General features: G+C 43.5%; 1 protein-coding gene across 1 annotated transcript; it reads left to right on the forward strand.

The window, feature by feature from the left end:
• The first annotated feature begins 1293 nt into the window (after positions 1 to 1293).
• CD180 (CD180 molecule) lies at positions 1294 to 15799 on the forward strand. The gene is made up of 3 exons (XM_055555044.1): positions 1294 to 1383; positions 9731 to 9897; positions 14071 to 15799. The coding sequence occupies exons 1-3, from the start codon at positions 1294 to 1296 to the stop codon at positions 15797 to 15799; spliced, it is 1986 nt and encodes a 661-aa protein (XP_055411019.1).
• Positions 15800 to 19561: the final 3762 nt, after the last annotated feature.

A 19561-nucleotide genomic window follows, 5' to 3' on the forward strand; every position in this document is an offset into this window, starting at 1 on the left:
TCCCCTAGGGGATCCCCCCTCCCAGGGATTGAACCTGCATCTCCTATGTCTCCTGCAGGCAGATTCTTTTCCCATTGAGCCATCAGGGAAGCTCATGTGGCCTTGGAGAGGTCATTTATTCCTCTAAGTATCAGTTTCTACATCTATTAAATGGGGGAAATAGCACCTCTTTGATATAATATGTGATGAGGAGATATACACAAAAGAAAACCTGCTTAGCGTCTGACACATAATACGTGTTCAATAAGCGGTAGCTACTATGATTATCATATTAGTGGTGCTAACGCAGTAATGGTGGTACCTCAAGGCGTGAACTCCAATGCTAAGAATTGGCTCTTGGAAATGGAATGGGAGGACAGTAATGCCAAGTGTCTCTTATATGCCAAAGGACTGAAAACAGACAGTGTTTGAGGCAGCTAAATTCAGCCCAGTGAGGAATGAATGAACTTTCTTTAATCACTATTGTATCTTGCCTCATAATGAGGGTAGCTGCAATCCTATTTCAAGGCTATTTCTAAGAAGAAATAGAGCCAAGGCTGACACCCTTAACTCTGCTCTCTCTGAGCCGGACTGCTCTGTATATGGCAGTGACCTTTACTTCCCTGGGTCACCTTGGGAAGGGATTTCATGGCAGCCACTTCAGCAAGCCTGAATCACATCATGGGATGGATTTGTCTTCCTCCTATACCGAGACTAGATGAGGGGTCCGCGGGGGAGGCTGAAGCAGCAGCTCCACCCTCTTTCTGGGATGACCCTGCTCCCTCTTGCCCTAGTTCCCAGCTCCAGCAGGTGCCCCTGGAGGGCACTTTCCCTCCACGCCCACAGAGTGCTCTGCCCTTCCAGTGCACCCCAGTCCCTTTCCTGGTCACTCACCCAGGCTAACTAACAAGGTAGCCTCCCCCATGAGGACAGCCTCCTGTTCCCACAAGCTTCTTTCATGGAGAGGAACTGGAAGCTTGCCGAGGGTCACTAGGAACCATTGCCCCAAGTGTCCATGTGACCAGAGCAAGGGCACTGCACAACTGATTCCTGTTTGCCAGAAGTGCCCTGGGCCATTCTTAGGTTGGGTGCTTAGCTATTTTTGGCAAGAATGAGTCCAATGCAAAAGGGACTTCCCCTTTTTTGCAGTGCAAAGCTACCAAATGCTGAGCAGTCAAGAGCATTTCTTATTTCCAGATTACCCTCTGAGCACCTCTCTGGCTGCCAGATTACCAAGATTGTCATAGCTTGATTCAATTTCTCAGCTCCAGGCTCTAGCTAACCACACCAGGCTGGGTGGCCTCAGTCCTGGGAATGGCTCCCTGTGTCAGCTGCTTCCTGTTGGCGGTGCTGATTTCTGCCAGCTGTAAAGCCGTCCCCTCCTCAGATCCGAAGTGCACTGAGGTGAGTCCAACTTATTTGTCTTTGTCCACATTAAACTGCCTGGAAATGTTGAGATTCAGCACGCAGTTGTATCTGAGCCTTGGCATTCCAATATCCACTGTCTTTAAAAGGGCAATGGGGTGTGTAGAACTTTTTCTTTGCTGTGAAAAAGGAGCCAAAGTGCTCTGCTGGGGAGGTGCACTCACTGATTCCTAGTAGGAAGAGGTGAGAGTTGTTCTCCTCTGCACACAATTTCCCCCAAATAATCCCAGTTGGGTCATAAAATGTCAACAGGTTCCCAGTGCAAAGAGTAGAGCTCCAAACCTGCTTCCTAGCATAAAGGGGCTGTTTGTCCAACCTCCCACCACAGGGCCACTTCCCCAAAGAGTCCTTCAGTTTCCTGGCATTCAGGGTGGAGGTAAGTGAAGACCACCTGTGTCAGGCTTTAGAGAAGAGAAAGATCACTCTGAATGAACTGGGCTTTCTCCTAGAGTCAGACCCTCCATCTGTTTCACTAACCCACAGGAGTAACATTTGAGAGTAGAGCCAAATTGTACCTTCTGTTTGGACCATAGCAATGTTTATCGACCTGTGGGAAGTTCTTGGGGCTTCTCAAGTGGCCCAATGACAGAGAACCTGTCTGCCAATGCAGGAGACATAAGAGATGCGGGTTTGATTCCTGGGTTGGGAAGATCCCCTGGAGGAGGGCATGGCAACCCATTCCAGTATTCTTGCCTGGAGAAGCCCATGGACAGAGCAGCCTGCAGGCTACAGTCCATGGGTTTGCAGGAGTCAGGCATGACTGGAAGCGACTTAGCAATCACGCACGCAAAGGAAGTTCTTGGGCAGGGTGATGAAATAGAGAAAGAAAGAAGGATCATTCTCTTACCATCTTCCTCCCTGTACCTCTGATCCCATCAGGTATCCAGCCCCACATGGCCTGTCAGACAAGGGCTGTGGACAGGAAGGACCATCAGTCTTGGTGGCTGAGTGGGCTGCTTTCCTAGTTTGGAGCTGAATGACAAAAAAGAGGCAGGAGTAGCTCAGTGGAGAAAGGCAGAGCTTAAGACCCAGGGTCAGGAGAATCAGGGAAAGTGGGGCAAGGACCTGCCAGCCAAGAGCAAGAACAGAAGCCAGGACTTTAAGAAGGCCTAGGAGCAGAAAGCAATAGGACCTTGTTAGTCTGGTGCGTGTATGATCAGAAGATAAGTCATGTCCGACTCTGTACAACCCCATGGGCTGCCAGCCTCCTCTGTCCATGGAATTATCCAGGAAAGAATACTGGAGTGGGTTGCCATTTCCTTATCCAGGGGATATTCCTGACCCAGGGTTCGAACCTACGTCTCCTACATCAGTAGGTGGATTCTTTACCCCGAGCCACCTGGGAAGCATTGTTGATCTGATATTGGGATGGAATCAGGATGCACACTCAGACCAAAAGGAAGTACAGTGTCCAGGGGAAATTGTTCCATCTGCCACAATAGTGTACCATGGACCAGATGGCTCCAACAACAGGAGCCTACTTGGGTACAACTCTGCAGGCTAGCAGTCCAAGATCAAGGTGTCAGCAAGGTTGCCAAGGCCCCTTTCCTTGGCTTATTGACAGCCTTTTTCTCAGGCCCTATCCTGAAAACAAGGGTTTGGTTCTGTTTTGAGTTCAGTAAACTTTTTACTGAAGTAAAATTTACATACAGAAAAGTCTACCACCCTTAAGGGTAGAGCTCAATGAGTTTTCACCAAGTGGACACATCTGAGCAGCCTGCAGAACAAAAAGCAGAACCTTCTCAGCACCTAAGAAGCCCTCTCGTGTCTCCTCCAGATCACCAGCCCCTCAGACCCTCCAATATTCTCACTTCTATCACCAAAAATGGATTTTGCCTCTTTTTTGAGTTTTGTATACATGAGACCAGTGTAAACTCTTCTGTACCTGGCTGATTTTGCTCAATATCAAGCATATGAGATTTATCAACGATGTTGTGTGCAGCCACCATGGGCTCGTTTCCATCACTGAATGGTATTCTGTTGTGTTGTTGTTGTTTGCTAGGTCATGTCTGACTTTCTTGTGACCCCATGGACTGTAGCCCACCAGGCTCCTCTGTCCATGGGATTATCCAGGCAAGCATATTGGAGTGGGTTGCCACGTCCTCCTCCAGGGGATCTTCCCAACCTAGGGATAGAACCCATCTCCTGCATTTCCTGCATTGGCAGGCAGATTCTTGGGAAGCTCCACATTCTTATCTAGGTCTTTAGTAAATAAATGAACAAATACTTATCAGGTATATGTCAGGGAGTAGATGTATTTCATCATAGGGTACACATGTATTTAGTAAATATTGCCAGTTTTCAATGTGTTGGTATCCATTTATTCTCACCAGCAGTGGATATGAGTTCTGATTGCCCCAATGCCTCACTAACATTTGCTATTGTTTGTTTAAAAACATTAGCTATTCTGATGGATGAGTAGCGGCATTTCATTGTGCCCCTGGTAATTATTTTCCTGATAATTAAATTGAGTATATTTGTGTATTTCTGTGTGTATGTGTGTGTGTGTGAGTGCCTTTTCCAGTCTTTGGCCCATTTTCTCTTAGACTGTTCACGGGTTTTTGGTTGTCTTTTTTTTTTTTTTCGGTAGTGGTTCTTTATGTATTCTGGATACAGTTTCTTTATCAGATTGCAAATATCTTCTCCTCCTCTGTGGCTTGCCTTTTCATTCTAAATATTTTTTTAAAAAGAGAAGTCCTTAATTTTAACATAGCTTGATTTATCATTTTTCTTTTATTTATTTTAAGTGAATGTCTATTTTGTTTAAGAAATTTTGCCAGGCCAAAGCAGTGAAGATATTATCCTATATCTTCTTTTGGAAGTTTTATAATTTTTTTATCATTTTGTATTTATTTCTAAGTTTCACATGTAAATTTACAGTCCATCTGGAATCATTTATTATTATTATTTTTTGCATGTGATGTAGAAGAGGAATCAAGATGAATTTTTAAATAAAAATTTATTTTTTTTTTGCTTTTTGCTTGAAAAAAATGTCAAACCTTGAAAAATTCTGAAATATTCTCAAAATATTATAATGAATGCCAGTAAATACTCCACACAGAATCTTCCATGTTTAAATGGAATGTATGTATGTATGGGTGTGTATCACAACAAAATTAGATCTATGACCAAGTTTTTGAAGGTTGGTAAATACGCAAACCATGCTGGAGTTCAGCCTTCTGTGATTTGGATTCAGGTGATATTTTAGACGTGCTCTTGCATCATTGTTGGTGAATATAGGGATCCCTGCTCCTTTCAGATGACTGTTTCTCACTGTACAGTCACTAAGTCATATCCAGCTTTTTGCGACACCATGGACTGCAGCACGCCAGGCTTCCTGTCCTTCACTATCTCCCAGAGTTTTCTCAAACTCATATCCATTGAGTCAGTGATGCCATCCAAACCATCTCATCCTCTGTCATCCCCTTCTCCTCCTGCCCTCAATCTTTCCCAGCATCAGGGTCTTTTCCAATGAGTCAGCTCTTGGAATCAGGTGGCCAAAGTATTGGAGCTCTAGAATCAGTGCTTCCAATGAAGATTCAGGGTTGATTTCCCAGATGACTATTCAGTCCTCTCAAACCCACGGTAGGAGACAATCCTTCATGTCCAAGTATGGGGGAAAGTGCTTAGTAAAGCTCTGTTTTAAGAGAACTCCAAGTTCATGATACAGGGGCTTCCCAATAATTCTAGACAATGACAATGATGTTTCAATGATCCAAGGAAATGCTGACTTTTCTTGTGGGCGCTTGATGTATATTACCTCGTTAATCCTCAGAGCTGGTCTACCAAGAGAGGTTATTGTCCTCAATCCATAGCTGAGCAAAACAGGAGGCTCAGAGAACACAGCTTGGTAGTTGAGAGCTGGGATGTGAACCCAGGCAGTCTGCCTCAAGACACACAGAAAGTGAACTGCGTTTAATCTGAGTGCCCTTTGCCTGCAGTCAGATTGACAATAGAATTTTAGGGATGTGACCTCTTCAGAGTCTTTTATTTTCAGAGAGTAACTGTTACTCTGGGATTTGACTCAGTCAAATTGCTGTCTCTGGATAGAGAGAAGTGATTAGCAAGGGAAGGTTGGAGCTCAGTGTCCCAGATTCCCCATGCCTGGGGGAGCTGGCTGCTGCTGCAGGTGCCAAGTGCAGAGGAGGCATCCAAACAGGTGGGAATCAGTGCGTGTGTGAAACTCAGCGAGTCTGAAGTCAGAAATGATCTCAGCACTTGCGAGGAGAGAAATACTGTGGGTTGGGAGGGAGTCAGAGATACAGCAGGAAGAAGCAAAATAAGATCATGATTGAAAAAATGCAAATGAGTACCTGGAGGGAAAAGAGATTGCAGACACAGATGGAGCACTTGGGCGCCCCGCTCTGTGTAATGGCACCGCTCTGAGGTGGAGCTGGACAAAGGGATGGGCGTGGGTCCCAGTGCAAATGCCCGTGACTGGAATAGAAGTGGGCATGGGTCAGTTGTCCTGAATACCATGGGGCTTTGCCTCAGCCCTGCATAAGTTCACATCCAGAAGGGTCCAGACTGCAGTGGAATGGCCAAAGCAGAAGAGTGAGAAAGTGACTTTGGAAACTGACCCTGGACTGAGGTCTAGCAACGAAGTCTGGGTTTATAGGAAGTGGTCACGTGGGGCTCAAAGAAACCACAGGGGCTGCAAAAGCAGTGGTGGGTATCTGCCTAGAAAAGCAACTGAACATGTGGTCCTCGCAGCTGACCCAGCCCTGAGCACAGGGGCAGTGACCACATAGCTGGGACACAGGATTTCTCTTCTACACCCCACCCTTTCAGGTTCCTTTCTATTATCAGTCTGCTGCCCAGGAATCCTGTGCTATGCTATGGGAGCTCACTCTAAGGAAGTTTCGCTGTGAAAACTGTCAGCGAGAAAGACACAATCTCACTGATACAGTTTTACAAAAAGTGTATAACCTGAATCAAATCATGAGCAAACAAACCACAGAGAAGGAACATTCTGCAAACTACTAGCCAGGATTCTTAAAAAAATTAATCAATGTCAGTAGAGATCATGAAAGGCTGAAGAATCTGCTCAGATTAAAGGAGACAGAAGGGATGTGGAAATGAGAGATAATGATTGAACAGAAATGCGATGTAAAAGCCATGGTGAGGAGCCCAGAATAGTCTCTGAAATGGGCTTGGTTTTCAAATTTCCTTATGAGTTCTTATCATGTGCCTCATTCCTTAGGAATCAAGGGCAGATAATTCATTGCAGTTTACCTAACTAGAGATTATTGAATGTTACAACCCAGGCTCCCAGTGAGCTTCTCAGTCCTCCTGGGAAGGGTTGTGCCCTGGCTCTCGGGTTTTCACAGGGTTGAAACTGAGCTATTCCTTTCCATTTGCTAGGCCAGTGGTTCAGGACAGCTCATATCCCTTTCAACTTTTGGGATCACATTAACACAGTGAAGTGCTTAGTGAAGCATACAAGAGGAGTAATTTAGCTGTCACAGAAATGTATATATTCTGGAAAAGGAGGGAATTGCCAATGCTGAGCCTTTTACTGCAAGGCCAGAACAGAGCAAGACCAACTGAGGGAAGGCCCCATTTCTCCATGTATTTATGATGTCAGTGATGCCGAGATCAGAAAAGAAAAATGGGTGTCCTCAAAGCTAATCTGAACCTCAGAAGGTGCACATACATCTCCCTGGGTCTTCTCTCTTTATGGGGACCAAGAGGGATCTCACAGGGTGTGTTTTCCCTCACCAGTTAGTCAAATATATTTTAAAGGCCAAGTGTGCATTTCAAGGGCATTCTGTGGATTTGCGGCAGTGGCTGAAGGACTTTGGGTCTATGAAACAATTATGGATGACAAAGGTTTATAAATATGGCATTTTCATCGGTGACTTTGTAACATTGTCACAATATAGAAGAAAACTGGACTTCTCTGGTAGCTCAGACGGTAAAGAATCTGCCTGCAATGCAGGAGACCTGGGTTTGACCCCTGGGTCAGGAAGATCCCCTGGAGAAAGGTATGGCAACCCACTCCAGTATTCTTGCCTCAAAAATTCCATGGACAGAGGAGCCTGGTTGGCTACAGTCCATGGGATCACAAAGAATCGGACACGACTGAGTGACTAACACTTTCATGTAGAAGAAAACCAGTGATTTCCTGTAAATGAGTGTTCTCAGTTTTGCTTTAAAAAAAGGGCCTGGCTAAGCAGAAGTCGGAGAGTGAGTACGGCAAAAAGCAATTAAAATGGCGACACCTCTAACTCAAAGCCCTTCAGATAAAGGCAGATGTGTCCCAGCTTCTGTGTGCACTTAAGCAGACCCGTTTGCAACTCAGCATGAGCAAAGCTGCTGATACAGATTTCAATGGCCACCACGTGGCCTGGAGAAAGCAGGGCCTGAAAGGTGCGATGAAATCAAGTGGAGCCTGAGATGAGCTGCGAGATGGTCTGTGGTTCTGGAATGTCTATCTTCTTTGTGTCTCCAAGTTGTACTTCTCTTGGAGAAGCATTTCTTTCTTTCCCTGGAGCCTCCCCATGCAATATATACCCCACCATACCTTCAGACCTGTCCCACCACCCTTTATTCTAAGGCATCAGCCAGATAAATTTATGAGCCCATAATTCTAAGGGCCTCTAAAGAACCCCTTCACATTTTTACCTGCTTAGTCCAAGATCTGTAACTTGAGTTAGCACATCTAGCAAGCAGTAAGCAGCAGATGTGAGAACACCTGACTCTCACATTAGCATGTGGGACCCAGCATGAGGAAGTCCTCTGAATTTACATGCAGAGCTATGCCCTATGCTGGGTCTGGTATCAGCAGCCTGCAGTTCAGGGAGCCTAAACTGAGTCATACTTCAAGATTATAAGACCTTATGACTTAAGGTCTGTCCCATGCTGCTAGTACTTTTCTTTTTTAAACATTAAGAAAATTTCTAAATATATAAAAAAAATGGTTAGTTATAGGGAACCTTGTGAATGGGATCACTCCACATTCAGCAACCACCAACATTTTGGCTACTAATTTCCTCCATCCACTCTCTCCTTTTTTGCCAAAGTATTTCAAAGCAAATCTCCACCATCATGTCATTTTGCCTCTAAAACCTTCAAAAAGTAACTCAAAAATAAGAACATCTCTCCTACATAATTACAAGGTCATTATCATTAACAAAATTTGCAGTTCTTTAATATTCTATAATATCCTGTCCTCATTTGAAGTTCCCTGACAATGTTTTCCCAAATGCCTTATTTGAATCAGAATCTAAAGAAGTGCCAGAAGCGAAGAAAGTGTTACTCATTCAATCGTGTCATTTCAGCTCCATAGACTGTAGCCTGCCAGGCTCCTCAGTCCAGGGATTCTCCAGGCAAGAACACTGCAGTGGGACCATTTCCTTTTCCAGGAGATCTTCCCCACCCCGGAAGATCACCCGGGAACCCACATCTCTTGTGTCTCCTGCATTTGCAGGTGAACCCACATCTCTTGCGTCTCCTGCATTTGCAGGTGAACCCACATCTCTTGCGTCTCCTGCATTTGCAGGTGAACCCACATCTCTTGCGTCTCCTGCATTTGCAGGTGAACCCACATCTCTTGCGTCTCCTGCATTTGCAGGTGAACCCACATCTCTTGCGTCTCCTGCATTTGCAGGTGGGTTCTTTACCACTAGTGCCGCCTGGGAAGCTCCGTACTTCAAACTGCATCACATCACCAAGTCTGCAATATCTGGTTGTCTTCTTTTGTTGACACTAGAGTTATGTATTTGTTTCAAAATGAAGGAAAAAAAACATTTTTATGCATCCAAAATCAAAACTATAAAACAAATTACGTTCAGAAAAGGCTTGTTTTTATCACCACACCTCAATCTGCTTCCTTCCCTTCCCTTCCCTTAAATAGAGCCAGTTTAGGGCTCACCTCCCCCGTTTCTTTTTGTAAATGTAAGAAAATGCACACATACTTTCCCTAGGTATCATACGGTATACTACATATTATATGCGACATATACTAATAGATGTCTACATCTTGATTTTTTCACTTTACAATTAACCTGCATATCACTCCATTATGATTATATATGAAGATTGTACTTAGTCCTTTTTTAGTTACACAGGGTTCCATTTTGTGAATGTACATATTTCAACTGGCCTATATGGATAGATAATCTGGTTATTGCCAACCTTTTGCTATTGTAAAAAATACCACAATGAATAATGTTATGCATAGTCATTTTGTGCTTTTCCAAGTATTTTATTTGGTGACGATTCCTAGAAGTGAGACCTCTGCCCAAAGGATAAAACCTGTCATGTTACTAGAAAGCCAGTAAATACGCTGTCTGATGTTGACTCACACTGTTTCTCTTATCAGAAAGAAGGCAACAGGACGTACAACTGTGAAAATTTAGGTCTCAGAGAAATTCCTGACACTCTACCAAACACAACAGAAGTTCTGGAATTCAGCTTCAACTTCTTGCCTACAATTCAAAATACAACCTTCAGCAGGCTCATAAATCTTATCTTTTTGGATTTGACCAGGTTTGTATCTGAGTTTTTCGTGTGTGCTTGATGTTTTACTTAGGTCAAAACACAATGTGCATTCAAGCTGTTTCCAGGACCTTCCTCTGGGGAGCAGGACAACCTGCTTATTCTGCATGTTTACCCCTTCCCATGAAATATTTTTACACAGGTAAAATATAATTTAAGCACCAATCAGTGGGGAGGAAAGTGGCTGATTCTCAAAATAGATTGTGTCTGCGGTGCTGTTGAAGAAGTTTGAAAGAATGTCAATAACACAACTGAAAATAATCTTGTACTAAATCAGATGTTACATCATACTATATTTTAGCAGAGTTGATTATGAATAGGTGTGACATGTTAAGAAAAAAGTTAGAGGAGATGTATACACCATCTACTAACTTTTTTCCTGAAAATTGGTTTTAGAGGCAGGATGAAGATTCTAAATGCTGACCCAGGGCTTCTGAGCCAGCAGGCAGAAGTGCCAGAAGAAAATAAAGTGATAGAGCAAGAGAGAAATGCAGCTGGGGTGTGTGTGTGTGTGTAAGTTGGGGGAGGGCTCCGTCTGTAGATGGAGCCTGCTACTCTTACAGAAGTTCCATTTCTTCTACCTTCTACCTTGGTCCTTCAACTGAAGCTTCTGCAGAGCAGGAGCACATTTACATCCTTTGCTGCTGTTTAGTCACTAAGTCATGTCCAACTCTTTTGTGACCCCATGGACTGTAGCCCACCAGGCTCCTCTGTCCGAGGAATTTCCCAGGCAAGAATACTGGAGTGGGTTGCCATTTCCTCCTCCAGGGGATCTTCCCCACCCAGGGACTGAACCTGTGTCTCCTGCCTCTTTTGCATTGCAGGTGGATTCTTTACCACTGATCCACCAGGAAAGTCCTTTCACATCCATAAGACTATACAGTCACATCTGCATGACCGCCACTGGGAGGCAGGCATGGCAAATGCTGCCATTCCACCCCCGTTAGATGGGAAAACAGAGGCTCAAGGAGATTTTGCGAGCCTGCTTAAATTCACACAGGAAGGAAACTGAGACTTTTGCTCTCCTGACTCCCAGTCCAGAATTTACTTTCTCTTTTAATATTTCTCATTCTCACATGAGAAGAGTTTGACTTTTTAAGAAGTATTAGGCCAGGAGAGCTTTCATAACTAGACGACTCTCAGTTTCCTCTTCTGCTATTTTCAAAAAGTGGTAAAAAATGGGACCTCATACTTTCTAAAGTCCTCCTCCCTCTGCTCCCCTCCCCACCCTGTATCTGGCTACAATTGAGGCGCTGTTTTCATGACCTTACACAGTTGCTGTTTCCTTAGCTTTACCAGTTTGCTTTCTTTGCCCTTTGCTCATTCTTCTGTTTTGCTTTTCAGAACTTCCTCTCTGGAATTCTTTTCCTTTTTAGACATTTCACTTCTTTGGTTACTGTCTGTTAGCGGTCAACTTCCTCAGTTCTTTATTTTCTGAAAATATTTTTATTTCACTCTGATTCTTGCAAGATAACGTTTTCTGGCCTATGTCATCGCTCTCTGGCAACTGTCTAGGCTGACCGTAGTTTTGTTCTCAGCCTTCAAGATTATCATTCCAGGCTCCCACTGTTGCTGCTGGGAGGTCATCCATCTGTCCAGTCATTGTTCATGTATTGAATATCTGTCTTTTCTTCTCTGGATATTCTCAATAGCTTCTCTTTGTCCTTGGAATTCTATAATATCACAGTGATGCATTGTGTAGATTGTCAGGCTCCTTGAATCTGAGTTTGGTGTCTTTCATCAGTTTTAAAATATTCTAGCCACTATTCATTTGAACTCTGGTTTGCTCCCACTCACCCTTGTATCATCTTTGGATCTCTGATTAGACTTATATTGCATCATCTTAACTGTCCTTTATATATCTTAATATCTCTTTATTGTTTTCCAACTCATTTTTTTTTTATTTTGGCTACATTCTAGGTAATTTCCTCAAATTTATTTCTAGTCCAATAATATCCTCTTTAGCTGTGTTTAATCTCTTGTATAAGCCATCCATTGGTTTTCTAATTTCAGTTTTAATATTTATTTTTTATTTTACAAATATAGGAGGTCAGTTTTAATATTTTTTCCTTCATCATACTTTTGGTTCTTACTATTTGCTTTAAGCATATCAAGCATGTTTGACATAGTGTATTTATGATATAATAATACATATAAGCTTTATCATCTATTCTTTATCAGATCAGATCAGATCAGATCAGTTTTCTAAGGGATGATTCAGTCAGTCAGTCAGTTCAGTCGCTCAGTCGTGTCCGACTCTTTGCGACCCCATGAATTGCAGCACTCCAGGCCTCCCTGTCCATCACCAACTCCCGGAGTTCACTCAGACTCACGTCCATCGACTCAGTGATGCCATCCAGCCATCTCATCCTCTGTCATCCCCTTCTCCTCTTGCCCCCAATCCCTCCCAGCATCAGAGTCTTTTCCAATGAGTCAACTCTTCGCATGAGGTGGCCAAAGTACTGGAGTCTCAGCTTTAGCATCATTCCTTCCAAAGAAATCCCAGGGCTGATCTCCTTCAGAATGGACTGGTTGGATCTCCTTGCAGTCCAAGGGACTCTCAAGAGTCTTCTCCAACACCACAGTTCAGAAGCATCAATTCTTTGGCACTCAGCCTTCTTCACAGTCCAACTCTCACATCCATACATGACCACAGGAAAAACCATAACCTTGACCAGACGGACCTTTGTTGGCAAAGTAATGTCTCTGCTTTTGAATATGCTATCTATTCTTTATACATCTTATACATATATTGCATACACACACACACACATATATATGTATACTTTATCAGATATATCTGATAACTCTGGCATCTACTGCCTTTTTAAATCTGATTCTGTAGAGCTTTTTTTTTTTTTGGCTGACTTTGGCTAATGTGTTTTCCTTATGTGTTTAGTTAATTTTTATTTTGAGAATTTATCATGTAGAACTTTGTATAAATCTTTATTTAAAATGTTTCCTTGAACTAGATAATACCAATGAGCTATTAATATTGGTATGCGTGACAATGGCATCATGCCTATAGAAAATAAGCCTTTTTTTTTTTTGAAATGCATACTGAAATATGTATAGACACCTAGGATTTGACTTAATTTAAGAGAGAGAAGTAGGTATAGAAGAAGAAATGACTATGGCAAAATGGTGAGAACTGTTGCATCTGTGTGATATATATATGGAAATTCACTGTACTATTCTCTTTACTTTTATGTAAATTGGAATGGTTTTTATGTAAATCTTTTCCCCTGCTAGTTACCTGAAATCACTACCATTCTGGAACTGTTTTAAGCTAAATTGTCCATTTGGGTTTCTTTGGGGAAGTCCACAGAGACAGTGTAAACTCAGGCTACAGTTTTCATAGGTGGAAGCTGGTGGTAGTTAGAGAATCTCAGAGGATGTTTTTCTTGTTGTTCTTCCTGTTTTTCTACCCAGAAGCAAGGTCAAGATAAACATATATCCTCAAAGTCTCGCTCGATGAGTTTTCTTTTTTTAAGTTCACCCACTGAAAGGATCCCTTGAGGGTCTTGGTAGTCTGCAGGTTTTTTTAAAAGACCTCCTATTCTATCCCCAAAGTTTTGTCTCCTGCCACTGGGCTGTGTGGCTCATTAAAATCTGGACTCTAGGCCACCAAGGATCAGCAGATATTGACAGATATGAAACAGCTAGCTCCAGAACTTGGTCCTATGGTTTCAAGCTTCCTTTGGACACTACATCTCTAAACCATTCACTTATTGACCTCCAGGGGAGCTCTGTGTGTGTGTGTGCGTGGACGTATAGTGCAGTATTTTGAGGTATAATATCAGGATGAGTTTTCTCTGAACCTCTAGTTCCATATTTCTATGGAGGATTTTCATATATATCATTTGAATCACAACCGTTCTACAAAGCAATCATTGTTTGCTATACTTTATAGAAGAAAAAACAGAGGTTGAGAAAAGTTGTGACTTGCCCAGGATGGCATAGATAACATATTTTATATATCATGTTATACATTATGTAGTTTATGACATATTTTATATTGCTTATAACAGTAAATAATAATTTGATTTTGTCTACAAACAAACTACTAATTGTTCCAAACACAAATCTCTGAGAATTCAACTTAAAATAGAATTTTTTTCTTTTCCTTAATTAATTCTTCTTAAACACTCTTATCTTTTTAAGGTGCCAGATTAACTGGGTACATGAAGACACTTTTCAAAGCCATCATCAACTGAACACCATTGTGTTAACTGGAAATCCCCTGATATTCATGGCAGAAACATCATTTACTGGGCCCAAGTTCCTGAAGCATCTTTTCTTAACCCAAACAGGAATATCCAATCTCGAGTTTATCCCAGTGCACAACCTGGAAAATTTGGAAAGTTTGCATCTTGGAAGCAACCATATTTCCTCCATTAATCTCCCAGAAAACTTCCCAACACAGAATCTGAAAGTCCTGGATTTTCAGAATAATGCTATACACTACATCTCTAGAAAAGACACCAATTCTCTGGAACAGGCCACCAACCTAAGCCTTAACTTCAATGGCAATGACATTAAAGGCATTGAACCCGGGGCTTTCAATTCAAAGATCTTTCAAAGTGTGAAATTTGGAGGGTCTCTTGACTTATATATTATATTTAAAGGTCTACAGAACTCTACTATTCAGTCTCTTTGGCTGGGGACATTTGAGGACACCGATGACCAAGATCTCACTTCAGCCACATTTGAGGGACTTTGTGACATGTCTGTTGAGAGCATCAACTTACAAAAGCACCGTTTCTCTGACTTATCATCGTCCACATTTCGGTGCTTCACTCGACTCCAGGAGTTGGATCTGACAGCAGCTCACTTGAATGGATTGCCTTCTGGGATTGAGGGTATGAACTCTCTCAAGAAATTAGTTCTCAATGCAAATAATTTTGATCAATTGTGTCAAATCAATGCTGCCGGTTTCCCATCCCTTAGGGACCTTTATATCAAAGGCAACATGAGGAAACTTGACCTCGGCACTAGATGTTTAGAAAAACTAGAAAATCTTCAGAAACTTGATTTAAGCCACAGTGATATCGAGGCTTCTGACTGTTGCAATCTGCAACTCAAAAACCTGCGCCACCTGCAATACTTAAACCTGAGCTACAATGAGCCCCTTGGTCTCGAGGATCAGGCGTTCAAAGAATGCCCTCAGCTAGAACTGCTGGATTTGGCATTTACCCACCTACGTGTTAAGGCTCCACACAGCCCTTTCCAAAACCTCCATCTCCTGCGGGTTCTGAATCTCTCTCACTGCCTCCTTGATACCAGCAATCAGCACCTCCTAGCAGGCCTGCGGGATCTCCGGCATCTGAATTTACAAGGGAATTCCTTTCAAGATGGGAGCATCTCAAAGACCAACCTACTTCAGACAGTAGGCAGCTTGGAGATTCTGATTTTATCCTCCTGTAATCTCCTCTCCATAGACCAGCAAGCATTCCACGGCCTTGGGAACGTGAACCACTTAGACTTGAGCCACAACAGCCTGACAGGAGACAGCATGGATGCTCTTAACCATCTTAAGGGGATCTACCTTAATCTGGCCTCCAATAACATTCGCATCATCCCACCCCATCTCCTCCTTGCCTTGTCTCAGCAGAGCACCATTAATTTAAGTCACAATCCCCTGGACTGCACCTGCTCAAATATTCATTTCATAACATGGTACAAAGAAAATCTACATAAACTTGAGGACTTGGAGGAGACTACGTGTGCAAATCCCCCATCTTTAAGGGGAGTGAAACTGTCCGACGTCAAACTGCACTGTGGGATTACAGGCGTGGGCATTTTCTTTATTGTAGTATTTGTATTCTTGCTCATCCTTCTGCTCATTTTTTCAGTTAAATTTATTCTTAGGTGGAAATACCAGCACATTTAGTGCTGAAGGTTTCTGGAGAGGGAAAATAAATATGCTTAGCAGAATTGCCCTTGGTAAGGAAACTGCTGTCTGTTAGTGACTAGGTTTTTCTGACTGGTTCCTGGGATTGGGTAGGGATTCACTGTACATTTCGGAGTCCCAGAATTGATGAACCTCCCAGGAAGGTAAACTGACTAGGGCCAGAGGGTCAGATGCAGCTATGAGAGACACAGAGCCTTTTGCTCATGTGGAAGGTGGGTAGAAGTTGAGGGGGACCAGCGGCAGGGAAAGGCCAGGAGACTATTAGGAGGTCATCACTTCCACTCATGAGCATCCCCGGAGGTACCTCCTACCTTGACCCTCCCACATCTCTCTCTCCTGCAGCTCTGGTATTGTGCTTGGGTCTGAGTTCTCAGTAATATAGCCATTTGGGAAACAAGTTGGGGATAAAGTCTCAAAGTGTATTTTAATTTTGAAAAGGAGAAAACACAATGAATTTAAAAGAAGAGGCTGAGAAATGAATCTTACCATCAAATTGACTTCATTAACTTCTTTAATCCTTAAATCTCCAAGGATTCTACAAGGCCACCACGGTACAAATAGCTCTAAGGAAAAAGAAAAAAAAGACACCCTCACCAAGATGCCCCTCCCCCAAGGTTGAGATGTTCTGCACATGGAACACCCTCATTTTAGAACAAAGGAGGCTTTTTTTTTTGTCTTTTTAATCTATCTGGTGTTCTCACTCTTATTATATTACAGATCCTAACTTACAGGTGGGCTGTGTATTTTTCAAAAGAAAAACACTCTTTTCATTTGAATGTCTGGTCCTTGGAAGCTTCTTTCTCATAGGAACCATAAGATAAATGGTGGTTTGGTTCCCAAGCCAGCTCTCAAAAGCCTACTCACCTGGGACAGCAACTGAGACAGCACAGTTACAGTGAAAACCAGTGGAAGAAAGAAAGCACTCAGGCACCCTCGCCACTGGGAACCCAACAAGCTGCCTCAGTGAGCAGTAGCTTCTGTTGAGGCTGGAGATATTGCAAATATGGTACCAGCAAGAGAGAGTGGACAGGGCCAGTGAATGCAGACAGAGAACTGGGAAGCCAACAGTGTTATACTCAGGTCTTCTTCCCAAGGCCCAAAGGGTGACACCCACGGAGGCCTCGATCTTCTGAAGTCTGCACTGGCAGAGAAGAGAGTTGAGCTCTTGTGCTCAGGTGTTGCATTTATAAGGCCTGGATTAAGTAGAATAACCAATTTTAGGTTAGAGATAGCAGAGTTATTAAATATTGATTGGATATCAAAGTAAAAATTAGTTAACAATCGAATTGATTAACCTTAGGTTGGGGGCATAATACTGGAACAGAGTAGAAACTTGGGGACCAGCTCTTCTTTATCTGTGTACCTTCAGAAAAGTAGGAAAGACAAGGGAATAGTAAAGGAAAGTCATAAACATACATTGCAAATGCTTTAGCAGTCTTAGGGGGTGTGTGTGTGTGTGTGTGTGTAATACTACATAGGAGCCTAAGTATTCCCAGAGTTCTTGGTTAAGGACACAGACAGTGGCCAGGGAATGGGGGGTGGGGGCAGGGTGGGGAGTGAGGCATTTGCTTTGGGTGCAAAATTTAAGGGGGAGCCAAAAAACTCAGTAATCAAGGCAAAAAAAATTCTTATTTTTTAAACTCTAAATTAATGCCAAAAATCCACAATAAGTACAAAAAGATTTTAAACATAGCCAGGATCTACACCAGTGCCATGCTGAAATGTATTAGAGCCTGAGGCAAAAGGAAAATTGTTAGTAACCATGCTGCCTTTGTTTAAAACTTTGATATTTTGTTCATTGTGGATATTTTACATTAGTTTTGATTCTTTTAATGTTGCATTAAAATGCTATGTATCTTTGTTACTGAGTTTTTTTGGTGCCCCCTTAAATTTGGCACCCAAGTAGGTGCCTCACTCACCTCACCCGGTCCCTTGCCCTGAGGACTGGTCAGAAGTGGGGACTCCCATCTAACTCCCTGGCCACCAGCTCCTGGAGGCCTATTAGCAGGCACCGTTTCTCAGTTTTCCTCCAAAATGTCCCACCTCCTTCCCCTTGGTCTCTGGAAACAGGGAGAAGAGTTCAAGATCTTATACCTTGTTCTCATCCTCAGCTGCCTCCCAAGTTTTGGGCGCAAAGATTTGCAGCCTTCCTTTAAAACCAAGAGAGGTGGCAGAGATGAATGGGTACCAAAACCCTCTGGTGAGAGAGGGCAAGCAGGGCACCGTCCTGCTAATGAAATGAAAACTCACACAATTCCCTGCTTTGATTATCTGAAACACCAGTGTTTGGGAAAACAGGTGTGTGGAAAAGGAATTTTTCTCGGCTTTCCTGAGGGAGTGTGGGCAAGGAAGTCATTTAAGGACACATGTTAAAGGAGAAAGAAAGTGCCTGGAACTCTGAGGGCCTGGGACACCCCTCTTCAGCCACTGTCATTCCTCCCCGGGCCTACGAGGGTGGGCAGCCCCCGAGAAGGCCGGCCTGAGCCCCTTCTGCACTGTTCCTGCCCTGAGTCTGGCAGCGACCAAGGCCTTTTCCCCTTGAGTTTCAGGCTCAGAGGCGACCTAACACAGAAGTGGGCATGACTGCTCCAGCCTGTGCTGAGCGGGTGCTCTTCCAGGAGCCTCCTAGCTGTGGCCACAGGAAAGGCCCCTCATTCGAGGGACCTGAAGCCAGGCAGGCAGCCGACCCTCCCAAGTCAGGGAGCACAGCTCCCTCTGACCATCATCCACACCGCCCACTCTCGCGGGGCAGGAAGCATTCACCTCTGGGAACTGAAGTGAATATCTGGGAGATAGCTGGACACACAGTTATTTTGTGTTGTTGATTTTGTTCATTTGCTTGCAGCAAATTCAGTGATCAGTTCTGGAAAGTTTGAGGGACATTCCTGGCGGTGACCTGAAGATGCCAAAACCAGGCTTACTGCTCCTTCCCTCCCTTTTCTGTTTTTCTTTCTTTGTTGCTTATTCCCCTCCTACATTCCTAACTCTTTCTCTCCCTCTGTACTTCCTTTCATTACTTACCTCCTGCTTTCCTTCCTCTTCTTCCCTTCTTCCTTCAATCCTATCAGGGAGGATGAAAGTCTACACTCTTAAGAATTCAGAATTATACACCAACCCCCCAGTTCCCTGTGTATCCTAGCAAACTTAAGCTCCTTCCTGCCTTAAGGATTTAAGCTGCAGATAGGGCTTCCCTGAAAGCCCAGTTGGTAGAGAATCCGCCTGCAATGCAGGAGACCCCGGTTCAATTCCTGTGTTGGGAAGATCCGCTAGAGAAGGGATAGGCTACCCACTCCAGTATTCTGGCCAGGAGAATTCCATGGACTGTGTAGTCCATGGGGTCGCAAACAGTCGGACACGACCGAGCGACTTTCACTTTCAGGAAATACTAACTGCTGACCTAACCACTCCCTTGCCACACTGTCCTCTGTAACATGTAACTTGGAAAAACAAAAACATTCTGTAGAGCAGGGAGTCCTCAACCTTTGAGCTCTAATGCCTGATGATCTGAGGCGGAGCTGATGTAATAATAATTACACATAATAAGAAGAATTAAAGTGCACAATAAATTTAATGTGCTTGGATCATCCCCAAACCATCTCCCCCCTCCCCACCCCAATCTGTGGAAAAACTTTTTCAGGAACCTGGTCCTTGGTCTCAAAAAGGTTGGGGACCACTGCTGTGAACTGAAGGACCCAAGCCCTAACAATCTGTAATGGCCCGGCTTTGCTGTATCAGGTCTTT

The sequence above is a fragment of the Bubalus kerabau genome, chromosome 18, assembly GCF_029407905.1.
Source record: "Bubalus kerabau isolate K-KA32 ecotype Philippines breed swamp buffalo chromosome 18, PCC_UOA_SB_1v2, whole genome shotgun sequence".
In the NCBI taxonomy this organism is placed as follows: Eukaryota; Metazoa; Chordata; class Mammalia; order Artiodactyla; family Bovidae; genus Bubalus; species Bubalus kerabau.

What these genes read in the sequence shown, in the direction of transcription:
- CD180 (XM_055555044.1), top strand. Translation starts at nt 1,294, where the DNA reads ATGGCTCCCTGTGTCAGCTGCTTCCTGTTGGCGGTGCTGATTTCTGCC. An exon ending in CAGATCCGAAGTGCACTGAG is followed by an intron (nt 1,384 to 9,730) that starts GTGAGTCCAACT and finishes TTCTCTTATCAG; the next exon opens with AAAGAAGGCAACAGGACGTA. An exon ending in ATCTTTTTGGATTTGACCAG is followed by an intron (nt 9,898 to 14,070) that starts GTTTGTATCTGA and finishes TATCTTTTTAAG; the next exon opens with GTGCCAGATTAACTGGGTAC.